This window comes from Manis pentadactyla, chromosome 8 (assembly GCF_030020395.1).
Source record: "Manis pentadactyla isolate mManPen7 chromosome 8, mManPen7.hap1, whole genome shotgun sequence".
NCBI classification, from domain to species: domain Eukaryota; kingdom Metazoa; phylum Chordata; class Mammalia; order Pholidota; family Manidae; genus Manis; species Manis pentadactyla.
In genome coordinates, this window is record NC_080026.1 from 85,146,238 (window position 1) to 85,162,827 (window position 16,590).

At 34.9% G+C, this 16,590-nt stretch overlaps 1 protein-coding gene across 11 annotated transcripts in view; it reads right to left on the reverse strand.

Moving 5' to 3' along the window:
• Positions 1-378: 378 nt before the first annotated feature.
• The window catches only part of JMJD1C (jumonji domain containing 1C), a 388,314-nt gene continuing 372,102 nt past the window's right edge, over positions 379-16,590 (reverse strand). For all 11 annotated transcript variants that reach the window (XM_057505900.1, XM_036895100.2, XM_057505904.1 and 8 more), the window contains 8 exons: positions 13,416-13,584; positions 12,816-12,906; positions 12,212-12,342; positions 11,705-11,827; positions 8,656-8,795; positions 7,620-7,796; positions 1,578-1,709; positions 379-1,268 (listed from right to left, as the gene is read on the reverse strand). In XM_057505900.1, coding sequence (XP_057361883.1) covers positions 1,179-1,268; positions 1,578-1,709; positions 7,620-7,796; positions 8,656-8,795; positions 11,705-11,827; positions 12,212-12,342; positions 12,816-12,906; positions 13,416-13,584 — 1,053 coding nt within the window. In that variant the 3' untranslated portion in view covers positions 379-1,178. The remainder of the gene's footprint in view (positions 1,269-1,577; positions 1,710-7,619; positions 7,797-8,655; positions 8,796-11,704; positions 11,828-12,211; positions 12,343-12,815; positions 12,907-13,415; positions 13,585-16,590) is intronic.

A 16,590-nucleotide genomic window follows, 5' to 3' on the forward strand; every position in this document is an offset into this window, starting at 1 on the left:
CCCCCTCATTCATTCAAGCCAGAGTCCAGGCTCTTCCCTACCTGCTTCCCAGCACTGTATTAGCAAGTCAGCTGTGAAAGACTTAATTGAAATTGATCATATACTCTCCTAGTCATGGCTTTTAAAATTAATGTGAGCTCCTCTTTCAATTAAATGTGTTCATAAGTAACAAATTAAGCTGGGCTACAGGACACGTAACTGAGGCAGTTGTGATGGCCCATTAAATCCCAAGAAAGGTGAAAAAAGCTTAAATGAGTAAGAAGAGGGAGCAGTGTTCCAGGAGAGAGCATTAGATCATGCGAAAATGCTTGTAGTCACCCTGATGAAACCCCCCAGTGGTATGCAGTGCAAAAGAGGAAGAACTCTGGGACATGCCAATTTTTGATAAAGTCCTTTTAATGGAAAATGTAAAACCCTTTTCAACTTTAATGTACAAAGCCATATGTAACACTTGCACTTTAACAAATAAAAGCAAGCCAGTGTTTTAAAAAAATACATCATTAAATGTATATATGTATATATTTACATAGCATATTAAGTTTAATATTTAGCTTTAAAAGTTCACATAAATTTTACCAAAAAGAGACAATTTTAAATAAATTACACCTTTGAAAATGTTTAATTGTACAGTCAAGAGCTTCAACAAAATATTGAAGTGTCTGTATTTAGTATCTACTTTATATACTTTGTATTTTACAAATTTTACAATTATTTGGCAGTAATTTTCTGATTATGACATGAATGCTGTGCGATTCAGCAATTTCCCAAATGCAGGCAATAGCTGGTGTTTGTGTCCTATTCTCACAGTAACTGTCTCAATGTAGTGAAAAATATCAGTTATTTTAGTAAACTGTACAAGGTCACATTTACACTTGATCAACCATATAGCATAGAATTTTGTATTTTTCCAAAAATAAATACATCATTTTAAATCTTGTATTTTCACAAACATCATATACACTATAATACAAAAACAGCTATGAAGCACTGCTTTTTAAATTTAGCTTGTTTTAATTAATGTTCAATCACAGGAGCTGTGACTTATGCTATACTGCTGCGGTGTCAGTAACAAGTAATTACTACAAAGAGAATTTCTTGGCACTGAAGGTTTTATGAAGCTTAAGTGTACATACATATCATAGTTCAAGAGTAAGTAATCCCAGTTCAACCGATCACACCTAATTTTCTTCCATATCCTCTACTTCATCTTCACGTATCTTCAAAGCTCTCACCATTTCCTTGACTGCATGATATAAGATATTTTTAACCTGAAAGGGATGTTGATATTTTTAATCACTTCAGCTCAAGATAAAAATTTTTTTTTCATCTGGTAGTTTTCATTTGTTAATTAAAGTGGAAGAAGACCAAATTCAAGAAAAATAAATGTCAAAGTTAATAAATGTTAAAAATAAGGGCCAGCAAATTTTGTGATACCATTAAATGCATTTTGTTATTTATCTTTGGCTATTATCCTAAGGTGACAAACTAGGTAGTGACTTCCTAAGCTGTTATGTGTATGTACTTCTGAGTATAAAAATCCTGCAGAATAGGAGCTGGTTATAAAACTCATCTCTTACCTGTAGTTTATCATCATAATTGATTTCTTCCTTCAAAAGTCTCAGTTCCTGTGTTAAATGAAATGACTGTACAAGATGTTCTGGAGACACAAAGTCTTCCGTTACTTGAATACAGCTGTGAAAATTCTGTACCTATCCCCAAAACACAAACAGTACAATAGGAATTTTAGAAGGTGGGAATAAAGGAAAGCAAAGTCATCTATTAACAGTAAACACAATGGATACTTAACAGAGGACTATTCTCCAAAACATCAAATGTATTTCAAGGCAAACTGAAGTATCACTGAAAAGCTTCACATAAAATGACTTTGTAAATGAATTATTTTTAAATGATGAAAAGACTTTTTTAGGAATACTCCAGAGAGGCTGACAATCAGATCCTAAATTATCAATTTTATTAAGGTGGATTACTTTTTTGTGTTACTTAAAAACAAACACACTGACAACTGGGAACTCTCTGTCGTCCCCATCAGTCTGGATGTTTACTGTTGCTCCTTTGGTTTCACTGTTAACTTTTTAAACCAGAGAGTAAAGAAAAGGAAATGAAACTTAGTTTGATTATTTGTGAGGAACTGAGATGAAAACTGTAGTTCCAGACAGGTCTACTGACCACAACGGTTTGGGAGTTATCCTATGATGTTGTTTATTTGTGCCTTTCAAATTACTAGCTAGCTACCCTTCAACCTCCTGCAGCATCAGCACAACTATTTTTCAGCAGTTGTCGCTCCCTGACTAAATGGTTTTTACAAGAAGCCAGTCAACAGTCTTATAAAGCTAGTTGTTCAACAGGTAAAAACTGACTCCACACTTCACTCTTTCTTAGAACTGTTTTCTGTCAATGTTTAGTATTAAGAGAAAGGACCAAACTGACCCAGTCTGGATTTTTTGATGTTTCTAAGTTGTCTTTTAGTGAATTAAACAATACCATAAAATTCCTGGAAAGGAAAAATAACTAATTTTTTAGAAGTATGAAAATTAAGTTTGATTGGGAGGACTGAGAAGAGGGAGACAGTAAGTGGGGATTAGAGGACTGTGAAAAAGATCTAAGTGATGGCAGAGTGAGAGAATTCCTCCTCTGGGCAAAATGGCCACCTGAACAGCTGCTGAAGTCTTCAGAGTCCTTTAACTCAAACTCTGTGCCTCTTTCAATAACTTAGCAGCATATACATACAGAAAACATTCTTATCGTTAGGTTGTTGGCTCCTCCGTAGGATTAACATAGCGGACGCCTCATTCTCAGCACTGCTCTGTGGCCTTCCTGGACCTTTGTTATGTGTCTGCCCAACAGATGCTCTATTTTATAGCGCAGGACATTCTTAGGAGGTTCTGCGCCTGTTCCAAAATACATCAGCCAACAAATGGCAAGTCAACAGGAACTGAGATCGTGTGATTTCTTCTTGTCTAACAGATGCTTTCCAGTCCTACATTAATTCAGTCATACCAGCAATACAGTCTCCAAATGCCATCTCCTTATGTCTTCCACTTGCCTGAACATGCTGTGGGGAGTCCTTCAAAAGTTCAAGCATGTACTTTTAGCATGTCTAACTCTATTTTTATAGTTTCTCTCTTCACTGACATTTTGTTCATACATCATTTTTCTGGTTTTCTTTAGTTCTTTGTCATTTCCTTTAGCTCTGAGCATATTTAAGACAGTTTACATAAAGTTTATGTCTAGTCTTATCTGGGCTTTCTCAGGGAAAGTTTCTGTAGCTTTTTTCCCCTATGAATGAGCCATAATTTCTGTGTATGCTTTGTAACTTTTTGTTGAAAACTGGACTCGTGAACATTTTGATGTGACAACTGAAAATCAGTTTCTCCCCCTGCCTCAGGGTTTGCTACTGTTGACTATTGATGGCTACAGGCTTTCATCCACTTGTTTTGTGACTTTTCCAAACTGTTTTTGCAAACATCATATTCCCTGTTGGGTGGGGTTACTGAAGTATCAGTTCCATATCCTCAGTGGTCAGCCAGTCACCTGCCAGAGACTTCCTTAAACACCAAAAACCAGCTTCTCTTTCCTTCATTAAACAGACCCATGGCTGTTTTGAGTTTTGGATTTGTTTCCAGAGCTTAGAAAGAGTTGGCTCTATCTATCCTTGCCAGTTTACAGGTGTTTTAAAATAACTTTTAGAACAGTGACTTTGTTAGTACTTACAGTAGGATGCTACTGTTTCCTAATGACCTCAACCTGATGTACTTTGCTTAAAGGCGTAAAGGGTTAATTTGAAGAGACAAGGTCCAGTTTTAAAGAATACATTTGAACTTCCCATTCTGCTCATCCCTTTTGGGGGCCATCTTTGAGTCATTTACGTTTTGCTTCCTTGACAGACTGTCTTAATTCTTACTTGCCTTAAAAGATCAGTTTTAATAAAAAACAAGTAATGTTAAGAAAATGTAACACTTTTGTGTTCATGGTAGGAAGGTCATTATCTTGACACTAACTGCCAAATTAATGGTGACTTGTGGGAACTTCAGAATGGATTTCTGCCAAAGTCCCTTTAGTCATATGCAGAGACCTACAACTTAGCAATATTAGAAACTATGAATGACCTATCAATTAAGCCAAATAGTTAAGGGCAAATTATTAAATATTTCATATTTTACTTAAACAGCAACAATTTTTTAAGAAATTAAGGCCTTAATTTGCTTGACTCACAAGTGATGGAAATGTGGTTTTGAGAGAGAACTAAACTTAAACCTCAGGATACCAGAGCTGTGACAAAGTAAATCCTGGAAATCAGGCTGCACCTGGTCTGTCTAGTGATACGCAGAAGTTTCAGACTCAGTCACATTTGCCAACATCAGGCTTTTAGGTCTGTTATTCTAGAGTAATTCTTAGACTATAAAGGGCATTGTTTATATACTTTACTTCAGCTTGGCTTCTCCAAATGCTCACTTCTGGTGTCTGTCATACAGTATTATAAGATCAAACAGTTTTTTGATAGATGCCTTGGTTTGCAAGGGTTTCCTACTTGTGTGATTTTCAATGTGTGGTCTCCAGACAGTTGCAAGCATCACCTGGAAACCTGTTAGAAATGTGAAATTTCAGGTCTCTCCTTAGACCCACTGAATCAGAAACCCTGTGGATGGTAACCAGAATCTGTGTTTTGTAAGCCCTCCAGAAAATTCTGGTATATGCAAAACTGTGAGGAGCACTGACTTAAGAGTTTGGGATTATTTTAAGGGCCACCTGAAATCTACTGAAGTCCTGAAGCCATCAATGAAGTTTTCAAGAGCTCTAAGGACTAAAGTTGTAAACATAATATATCTCAAATACAATATTGGTAACAGAATTCTTACTTCCTTTTAATTCTCTCTCAAAACCACATTTCCATCACTTATGAGTCAAGGATGACACCCTTTCATCAGAGTATAAATACCTGTGCTGTCATTATCATACCACAAGGGAAGGGAAGACAGAAATTCTTGTTCCTATAGGTGGAAATTCTGTGCCAAAATATGCAGCAGAGGATTTTTTGTCTTGGAATCCTTAGCAACTAATGGTGGAAGTCAGAATAGAATTTGCCAGTCTAGGTCATACATGCCGCACCAGTCTATGTTAAGTATAACATCTTTTATCACAAGTGAAATGTCTACATATCTCAAAAAAAGCATGTTTTCCCATATACTTACATGTCCAATCATCATTAGGAGTTAGATTCCAACCTAAGGAAATTTTCTGAAGCAGCCAGAGAAGGCACATATAGGGAGATGCTGAAATTTACATGTCTGTACAAAGAGCACACTATAAATTATAAAGTCATAATTTTGTTTTCATCTACACCTATGTATATGAGAACATATTTTCAGGCCTTACAAATATTTAAGTGCATTATGGGAAAGAGCTATGAAAAACACAGAAATCCCTGTCCTCATGAACCTTGTATTCTAGCGGGGGTTAAAAGAGAGTAAATTTTGAAGCATATTCAGAGGTGATGACTAAAATGACAATACAGCAGGGAAGATGACAGGGGTCTGGGAGACACATTTTGCAGTTCTGAACTAGGCTGTTAGGGAAGATCCCACTGAGGTGATAATTGAGTAAAGCCTTAATGAATATTAATAAACAAGTCATAACACTTGAAAGGAAAAAGAATTTCAAGCAAAAACAGCAAGTACAATAGACGTGGGGTAAGAACTTGCTTATTAGTGTTTGTGAGAAATGAAAAACAAAGGGTACAGGGTGGCAGGAGAAATAAGAAGAGCAGTAGGAGAGGAACGCAGTGAGGGTGTGTGTTTGTGGATAGGTAGGATACAAATACAGACTGTTTAGCGCCTTGTGAGGTTTTGAGCAAAGTATGTGAGCTAACCTTTCTAAACAGGATCACTTGCCTACTATTTTCAGAAACATGGTTCTTCTTCCTCTCTCCCCCTCTACAAAAGTAGGAGCAGCAGAGAGACATGTACAAGCACGGAATCTCTCTGCAGTAACAGTAGTTGCACAACATGGATCAAATTCAACTGCATTGTGTTGAATAAGAAAAGCCAGATTCAAAGGCTACATACTGTATGATCCCAATTATATAACATTCTCAAAAAGTGAGAATTATAGGGACAGAAAACAGGTAAGTGGTTGTAGGAATGTCATGGGAGAGGTTGACTAAAAAGAGGCAAGAGGGAAGTTCTTGGAGTGATGGAATGTTCTGTATTTTGATTGTGTTGCACCTAATAAATCCATTCATTAAAACTTACAGAACTGTATACTAAAAAGGGTACATTTTACTATATGCAAATTATACCTCAGTTAAAAAAAAAGCTGCACTGTCCAGTGTAAGTTGAATATATGAGTAAGGATTTTCAGAGGAAACTGTTTTGTATTATAAAAAAATTACTCCTACTTACAGAAAGATTTACTGTACTATTCTTTTAAATAGGCTGCTTCACTGAGAGCATTTTACATTTGGACACAGATTAGCTGCTAAGGCCAAAAATGGTATGTGGGATGAATCCCAATTAAACTTCAATCATAATGATCTCTCTGAAATGAGTGTGTAACTCCATGGGAAAATCAAACAATTCAACATAATACATTAACTTAAAAAATACATTCCCCCCCAGGAAGTTAATAACAAAAATTTATTTATTTATTATTAACATTTATATTTCACTATCATAAATGTTATTTGAGATTTAAGAATGATCAACCGAACCCTGAACTTGACACTTAAAAACTAAGCAAGTCTTATCATTTAAGGAATTCTGATGCTGTATAGGCAGTAACTGCATATATGGTTATATGGAACTTTCCTTAGTAAAAATACATACATATCAGATAAATTTCAATTACCAGGTGCTGGAAAAAGATGAGGAACCATGTGCGGCAAACTAGGCCTTTTGGTTCTAAAGTTTCATTTGCACACTTTGTTACCGTGAGGGCTAAGGTGGTCTGTGATACTTCCAGTTTACTTATAGGAATCCACTGTGCTTTTAATCCAGTGATCCATATCCACAAACTATTCTATGCCATTCTTCCAGGTATCACACAGTCAAGCCACAAAAACAAAGATTAGGTATCTTAGTTTTTAAGTTGTGTGGACCAATAGCCATAAAAATTGCACACTATCTTTGGATGGGCTATTGCTATGTCAGCAAACTAAAAAGAGGTGAGGTACACTGAAAGCCTGAATTTTGTAATGGTCTAGCCAGTAATTCATTCTACTCACACTTGGTGCCTTAGAAAATGTATGATCTCTAAGTCTTGACACTCCCCCCTCACTGCTAAGTGTCACTATTGAGAATTAAATATATTAATATCTCTCTTTATCCCCTCAGAAAGTCCTAAAAATTATATTTTAAGACACTGAAACAGGGATAATAGAAAAATGGAGATCTGGCTCATGTTAAAACAATTAAAGCTCTCAAAGCATTTAATTATATCAGGTCTCTTCAAGCACTGGAAAGCTATTTTTATGGTTTCTTAATGAATGCAGACCAGAGCAGGTCCCTGTCTTATGTCTTCATTTTTGTGTATACTCAGAACAATCTCTTGCTCAAAATCGGTCCTTTCAGTAACAGGTACCTGAGAAGTTAAGTTTTGCATACCTGATGAAGTGCTCCTGCCGGTAAGACAATTGCATCGCCGAGGAACTGAATAAGGGTGCAGGTTCTGACTCCGTACTCCTCAAGCAGTCTCTGGCGGAGCTTTCTGTTCACATACCAGCTCTGGTCACGCACTGGATCATGTTCTGGCAGAACCTCGAGACCTTGTTCTTTTGAAATCTGAAATATGGATTAGATTTAAAATATACACCCTAATCTAAGGGAAATGATAAATCTTACTAAGTTAGATTTCAATTTTCTTTACAATAATAGTCTTGTTTTCAGAACTTTATGGAATAATGATTAAGTTAAAATAATATTCTACAATACTTTGAAAACACAAAGGATATTAAAATATTATGTACTGATATGCTGTTAATAAAAGTGAACTACCTTCTCACCTCGTCCCCTTCCATTATGAAGTTCTATCCATTTGCTTCCTTCTTTATAATATCAAGAGTATAGTAGAGATGAAGAAAACTTAGTTCAGTTAGCTTTCTTCCAAAAGCCAAATCATTCATGTGTGAACTTAACAGAAGAGTAGGATCAAGACACGTTAAAGGTAGGTACAAAGATAGTACCTTTTTTTTTTGCTAACCTTCTAACCCTTGATGAGTCAATTTCAAGGAATCCTTTAACCAGTGAAATAACCTGCTTTAAAAAGCATAATATATAGTATTTTAAACTGAAATACTGCTTAGGTGTTCTGGGATGAGGTAGTAGGTACAGGTCACAGCTCTTTCACTTCACACTGATCACAGAGACAAATCTTGAGTCAATTTAGAAAGAAGATGAAGCATAATAAGAAAAGCAGCAGTGATGGCCCCTAAGAAAAAAGTTCTATAATTACAAAATTTGGAAAGTATCTGAGCAAAGGGCTGAACCAATTTACTTCAGATTAATGTGTCACTTTAACTCACAGTGTCTAACAACTAAATTAAACAGTCTCTATTAAAGTAAGTATCACAGAGCAATCAGTAAAATTATTGCAAACTATCTCAAGATGGACAGATAAAACTATTTGCAACCTAAATTATACCTTTTGAAGAAATTCCCTTATCTTGTCAATGTCTTTCCCAGCATAAATATGCCACAGAGCACCAGGTATTTCACTTGAGTCCTTCAATCGTTTTCTTAAAATGTCATCTAAATCTTCTTCCTCAAATTTCTTGAGTATTCCTGAAGCAGAGGAAAATATTTTCAAACTGGTCAATGAAGACTACCAGAAAGCCAGGTATCTTAAAATTGACCATCAGAGTAGCATAGTGCCTGATCAGACTGGGACTCTTGGGGAGGAAATAAATGCAGTTACAGCTCATAGTGTTAAAACTACAAAAGCAGAGAACAATGACCCTGCATAAATGGGAAAAGAGTAACAGCAACTTTCCCAGTTCGTTTTCTGCAAACCAAGGAAGGAACAGGAGAAAATAAACTCAAGGGCTTCTACTCAAACTGAACCAACTTTCACCCTGTCCCAGGGAGTGGTCAGTAACAATGATTTGTACTGTATAGCATTTCATAACTTACAAAGGACTTTCATGACCACTATTTAATTAAGTGGCCTCTATAATCACTTACTTATTAATAAAGTAAGCAAAGATCATAATCTCATTTCTTATCTGAACAAATATGTTCACTGAGGTAAAGGGATTTGTTATTACAGTGAATGAATGGCGGAGTAAAATGTCTAATTCCTGGAAGATCTCATGTAATCAAATGCAAACAGCTTGATGTGCCAGTTTTGAGGAACCACTAGGACACTCTTCTAAAAATGTTGACAAACTACAAACTGTACATATGTACATGTGTAAAAAATAGTAATTGCAGTTATCTCTGAGTGAAGCATACATAGGAAGGTCATCTTTTTCAAATTCCTGATTTCACTGCAGTGAACATTTTGAAAAAATTTAGTTTTGAGAGAAAAAGAAATCTACTGCCTGCTACAAAGAATACATCATTAGTTTCCTAATTTGTCATAGTGAAATCTTTAAAGCTGGCTACAAGGATTTATCAATTCAAATTTTTATTGTGTCTACATGTGTCAGACAATGTCCTAGAATATCAGGGATTAGAGTTGAAACTCAGTCAAGACCTCACAAAGTAAAAGAGGGTATTAATAAATGTAGGCAATAAACAAAAGTATCACAGTGCTAACTGCAGACATATGAATACAACGGGTACACAAAGACTGGCTTAGTTTCCAAATGTTATCTATATTTAAAATATTCTCTTTAAAAATGACAGTTGATACTTTTAAAATGAGCTTTCTTAACAAAATTTTAAGTTGGCAAGCTTAGATTGGTTTTCGAATTTTTTTTCTTTAAATTTTACCACTCTGTGAATTAGAAAGTGGGAAAGGGAAGGTGTCGTAAGGAAGAGAATGACTGTTGAGCTGGAGAAAGTTTATTTTCTTTAATGAAGCCCTTAGGGGGAGATAACTATCTGAGCTACACTTTGAAAGGTGAATACAGGAATATGCCAGGGAGATAAGGAGGGAGGAGAGCCATGATAGGGGGAGAAAAAACCATATGGTTTAAGTAGGTCAGTATTTCCTGATGTATTTTAAGCACTATTATAAACCTAAAACATCCCCTTTTTAATGATCACCTAGAAAAAGTGGCAAAAGCTCTAGGTAAAGACAGCCAAATAGTAAAAATGTTGATGGTGTTTTCTCAAAAGACCAAATATTATGCTATGAATGAGGAATAGGGATAGAAAGTATGTAGAAACAAAGATCAAGTTCCAGCACTTAAGGACATGAAAGACTAATAAAGGAGAATAGTAGGTATTGCAGAGTAAGAGCTATATAGGGGATGATCTGCACAAAGTATAATGAGGCACAAAAGAGATAACTGTGTGGCGTCACCAGTTTTGGAAGGGTAAGTAATCTGAATCACAGGTCACACTTTTCTGTGCTAGATAGAGCTGGCACTACAACTCAACTGTACCTCATTTTCAAATCCCTGGTAGTGGGGGAGGCTAAGAGTTTTTATGCATTATATAATAAATAGCGTCAGTTAAGGGAGCTTGAGAAACAATATAAAACTCAGTCATAGTTTTAGAGAAATTCATGTTGTGTATTATAGAAACTGTGAAATATACACAAAAGTAGTATGAATACTATTACAAAACCCCCATTTCCTCAGCACCTAACCACCACTAAACTCCTGGGCTCCAGATACAGAATTCATTATCTAAATGGTGGTTGGAAGCCATGTATAGAATTCCAAAGAAGTGCATGTAAAGTAGAAAATGTAGAGAATTAAAGTCTGTAACTCAAGGAAAGTCTAACTTCATATGGTATTTAAGGACCGGGGGGTGTGGTGTCACAGATACCAAGGACAGTATTTGAAAAGGCAGTAATTAACAGTGCCAATTAGTGTAGAGGGGGCAAAGAAAAAAAGGACCAGAAAAAAGCCACTAAATTATACAATTGTGATCGCCAGTGAGAGCTGCAGCAACAGCAGGTTCAGTGGGGACGAACTGCACTGAGCTGAAATGTGAAAGGAAGGTAATAGCAAAGAATTTGTTATTATGGGCAAGAGCAACAGGATGGTTGCACAGAAGCAGGTTTTGAAGGGGGTTTACTTTTGAGAAAGAAGGAATAGTCTAGAATCGTCTAAAGAAGAAAAGCCAGTGGAGAGGGTAAGTTTAAAGACACATGTCTACAAAGAAAGGAATAACAGATGAATAAGGGTTTAGAAAGAAATCCAAGAAAGAGGAATCTAAAACCTATACACCAGACAGAAAGGTTATTTCTTCTTAGGAGAAAAGGTCCCTTCTCTCTCATACTGGAGGGGACAAAAGAAAAATGCTTGAAGTACAAACTGTACCTTAATCGTCTTCAGAGCCCCAGGACCTAGTTTCTATACATCAATAATGTTTCTAAGTAAGCATGACAGTTTATGTTCATAAGCACAACATTTAATGACAGAAAAGAATAAAAATACTCATTTTTAAAATTGAAATTCCTATTACATAAAAAAACAGGTAAATTAATCACTCTTTAAACATAAAGATTAAAATATCTCTATATCCACTGCAATTCAATGGTTATTCCAAAGACCACTTTCTTGAAGTTTATTTACCTGCTTTTGAAAGACTGCCATTTCCTTTTGCTATGCCGACATAGACCAGAACATTTACAACGTCAGAAACTTCAACATGGAGATTTGTTGTTCCTACATCATGATCTTTAGCAGCGGCAACTCCTATGCATAAAATATGATTTTACTTGGCAGAACAAGTTAGGGACCTAGATAAGTCTCCCCAAAGTCAGCTCTGTAAGGAAGACTTGTGAATTCTAATTTTGAGTCTTACAGTCTCTGTTCCAAAACCTGCTCCCAAAAGACATCCCATGAAATGGCCCATAAAAATCAAATTAATAGAAAATGTAAATACTTTGCAAGGAATTATCAGGTATCTAACTACATACTGGCTATTAAGTCCTAATATACTACTTGATATGAAAAAGATTTCAATGGATTATTAAAAAAAGATTCAGTAGAACCTAAAAATATTAGACAATTTATCTTTGGACAAAAGTTAAAATTCCATATAAATCCAAGTCGACAGAAATGCAAATATATACCTACCATAGGCACTACACAGCCTGGGTCCTAGATCTGGGCGTACAAAAAATCCTGGCAAATGAGAAGCCAAATTGAATTTTCCTTCTGGATTACAATATTCTGGCAATGGCAAGCTTTTTAAAAGATCTTCATACCTGAAGAATAACATTTACTTCTTTTGAATAAAGATTTACATTCTTAAGTGTTTTCAAATATATAATTTTCAAGTTGTTCAAATAAACAAGGCAACCTTTCCTGAAGGCCTGACAGGTTACGCCTTCTTTGACTTCAAAATTTAAATGAATGCATAACACATGGGCAAGCATAGAATACTGTAGTGATACTGAAATTCAGTTCTGCTTCTCTAATCACTGCAAAGTAAAAGCACCAACAGGGCCCTGTGTCCTTTGACGTCAGCACTTTTCCTTTACTGCCCTAACATAAAGACTTCCCCCTACTGAAACCACAGGGATTCAATTTTGGTTTTTAGTTTTTTACTTTTATTTGACAAAGAAAATGAGTCAAGGTCAAATTTCTAGTTTTTTGTCCTACTTCTGGGGATAATCTCAGCTCAACTTCAAAAAGCCAAGAGTCAAATTAACAAGTTTCAAAATATATATATACATACCTTGCTGGCATCATAGTCTTGAAGTCCTCTCCTGAAGGACAGTCTTTCAATTTTAAAACAACTGTTTCCCCACTTCTCGTTTTTTGCCGTTCTACAAAGAATATAGTTAATTACTAAAAAGGCAATATCTGTCTTTTAATTTTAATGTTTGAAAAGGAAGATATAGAACAAAATGAATGATATGACTGTTGTACATTAGGTAATTCAAATAAACGCTGAATTTATTTCTTATGTACTTACACAGTACTAAAACTTTTGTAATACAGCAAAAATAACTCTCTTCAAACATCAGTCTTACATTTTTACTTTAATTTCTTCAAAGTGTTTTAAATAAAGTATATAATACAATTTACAAAGGTTTATGGGGTTGCCAGAAATATTCCCCCTGTGATATAAGGAGACATAGCATAAATGACATGTTTATGGCCAAAAGAAATCAAGGGTAGAGCCAGGAACAGGACCCCATTCTCTTTTCCGAGTACTTGTTTGTTTTTATTACATAACAAAGTAATATATAAGTTTCAAAGATTAGAAATTTGCAATTATCATTTTTGGGAGATATGTTTCAGAAAAGAGTAAAAAAACCAAAAATCAACATACTTGAAACTTCTTCAAAACCATCCCAGAATTCCTTAACACTGGCATTTGAAATAATGCTGTCTTTACAGTTCAGAAGGTCAGCTTGGTGGTCTCCAAAATCAAGACTAATTGATTCTGCCTTCCATAAGCTAATGTTCATTTTCTTATGCACACCAGAAACCACTGCAGGCTTATGAACAAACAAATAAATAAAAGTTAAATGGTACATGGACACTTCCAAAATTAGACTTTACATGCAGATACAACAAATGGGTAACATATTGTTTCAGGACTAATGACAAACAGTGAGAATAAAAAAGACTATTAAAAATAAGAACCTGACATGAGAAGATGTTCACAATCTATTGTCAAGGAGAAAAAGTGATGAAAGAGTGCCATAGAGAAGACATTAGCATTTTTAAAAATAAAAACCTGTGTAGTAAAATTTTCATTAAAGAAATCTGAAAGGCTATTCTAAAAATTTCATTTCTAGAGAATATATGAAATTTTTTTGGTTACTTACAAGACTCATTTAAGAAGAAAATTATCGTTGATATACAATCTTATGTTGATTTCAAATCTATAACACAGTGGTTCAACAGTTACCCATACTATTAAATCCTCATCCCCTCTAGAGTGATTACTATCTATTAACATAAGATGTTACAAAATCACTTACTGTATCTTCCATGCTGTACCACTGTCCCCATGACCAACTTATATTGTGATTGCAAATTATTGTACTCTTTCATCCCCTTCACACTTCCCTCACACCCACCCCAACCTCTCCCCTTGGTAGCTACTAGTCTCTTCTCAGTGTCTGTTAGTCTACTGCTATTTTGTTCCTTCTCTTTTTGCTATGTTTTCATATCCCACAAATAACTGAAATCATATGGTTTGTCTCTATGCCTGGCTTATTTTGCCTGGCTTATTTCACTGAGCATAATACCCTCTAGATCCATCCGTTGTTGCAAATGGGAGGATTTTTCTTTTCATGGCTGAGTAATATTCTATTGTGTATATGCGACACACATCTTCTTAATTCATTCATCTATTGATGGACACTTAGGTTGCTTCCATAAACTTGGCTATTGCAAATAGTGCAGCAATAAACATAGTGGTGCATATGTCTTTTTGAATTAGGGATTTTTTTTCCTTTGGGTAAACTCCTAGGAGTGGAATTACTGGGTCAAATGGTATTTTTATTTTTACTTTTTTGAGCAAATTCCATATTGCTTTCCACAACAGCTGAAACAATTTACATTGCCACCAGAAGTGTAAGAGGGTTCCAATTTCTCTGCATCCTCACCAATATTTGTTGTTATTTCTTGTCTTTTGGATAGTGGCCATTCTAACTGGTGTGAGGTGATTATATCACTGTGGTTTTAATTTCCATTTCCCTGATGATTAATGATGTGAACCATCTTCTTTTCATGTGCCTGTTAGCCATACAGACTCAGTTTTTACAGACAGAACCTACTTATTACATATATTGCATGTGTATAAATATGTAAGATTTTTAATATACTACATACACTCCTTGAGAGTAAAGCATAATTTATATACATTCTGAATTTATACTACTTAAAATGTATGCTCATATTATTTACTTCTATAAGGATCTTGATAAATAAAAATATTAAACCAGGCATAACAACATTAAATTTCAAGCCTAATGACTGGTTTCCTCAATCAAGGCTCTCTAAACTAAAAACCAAGAACTGAAAGACTTAACAGCTTCCAAAACTCCAATGCTGATATAAGAAAACCTCAAGACAATCCAATGTATCATTCCCAATTTTAAAAATTCCCTTATTATAAATGAAATAAAGGTCTGGGATATAGAGAACATGGAAAGTTGTGACTTAAGAGTCTCTTCTATAAGATGATATTTTAAGTACTCTCAAACTTTCACAGATAACTTTTTGGGAACCATAAGAGCAGAATAGCCTCTAGCTAAGGTCTCAAAGGAAAAACATAAAACAAAAAAACCATCCTAAAGTCTGGTTAACTACATACTTGGGTGACTGCTCCACTAAATATCCCTTCAATGGGCTAAAAACGTATTGAACTATTAAAACAGTTCCAGCTATTACATACTAACTATTATTGGCAATTCACATATTAACTCCCAGCCCCTGTTATGCCTATCCAATAATAATCCCATTCATTCATATGGTAACCATAAAAGCTTGGAAAAAGTAGATTTAATTGGACACTCCTTGACTTTAGTCTTATTCCCCTCTAATTCAATTTCCAATCTATTTTGTTGCCAGTTACTTTAAAATGACAATCTGATTATTTTGATTCTCAACTAAAACAATTATCTATAGGATAAAGTTCAAACTTCTTAGCATGATTTGATATACAAAGGTACTTCATAATCATAATCCTAACCACCTCTTTTCCCTACCATTACCCTCCAGAGCTCTTACTTATGTTGCAAACACAACCACTTAGCAATTTCCCCAACACCTGACCCAATCTGCCCACATTTAGAAACCTGTAGCAATAATTCAGACTAATCTTTTTGAATCAGTACTCTAGCCTAATAATTCCTTTTTTTGGGCTTTTTAGAGCACCTTAACAGAATTACTAGAATATTTAACATATTTATACAAGTATTTATTTATGGTGACTATTCAATCTCATCCAAAATTAAGTGGTCTGAGTTGTGACCCAACAATGGGATTGGTGCTTCAAGACAGTCAATCAAAAAAATATATATATACTGAATCTTGTGTATATGCAATGTATGGGCGTCTATTTTTTCTGGGAGAGAGGAACCCAGATTTCATTAGATTTTGAAAAGGATTAGTGACCTAAAAGAATTGAGAACCGTTGTACTATAAAATGGTTCTTACTCAGATCTTGGGCATTTTTGCATAACTTATCTGTATATCCTTTATTGATAGTGCTAAGACTGGACTTTATTAGGTGCTCAATAACTATCTATTGAATGCAGTGAAACAAAATGGCAATAATGTTTTCAAGAAAGAAAAACTGAACTTAATACTAAATCATGCAGATTCTTAATTTTGTTCATAACTTGTACATTTAATGTAGTAAACTGCCATCTGAAATGTACGCCAAACATATCAAAACTGGTCAAACAGAAAAATCATTTTTGTTTGAGCAGAATTAAAAAACAGAGCTTGTCATTCAAGATTTGATGAGCTAATTTAGAATAAATGTT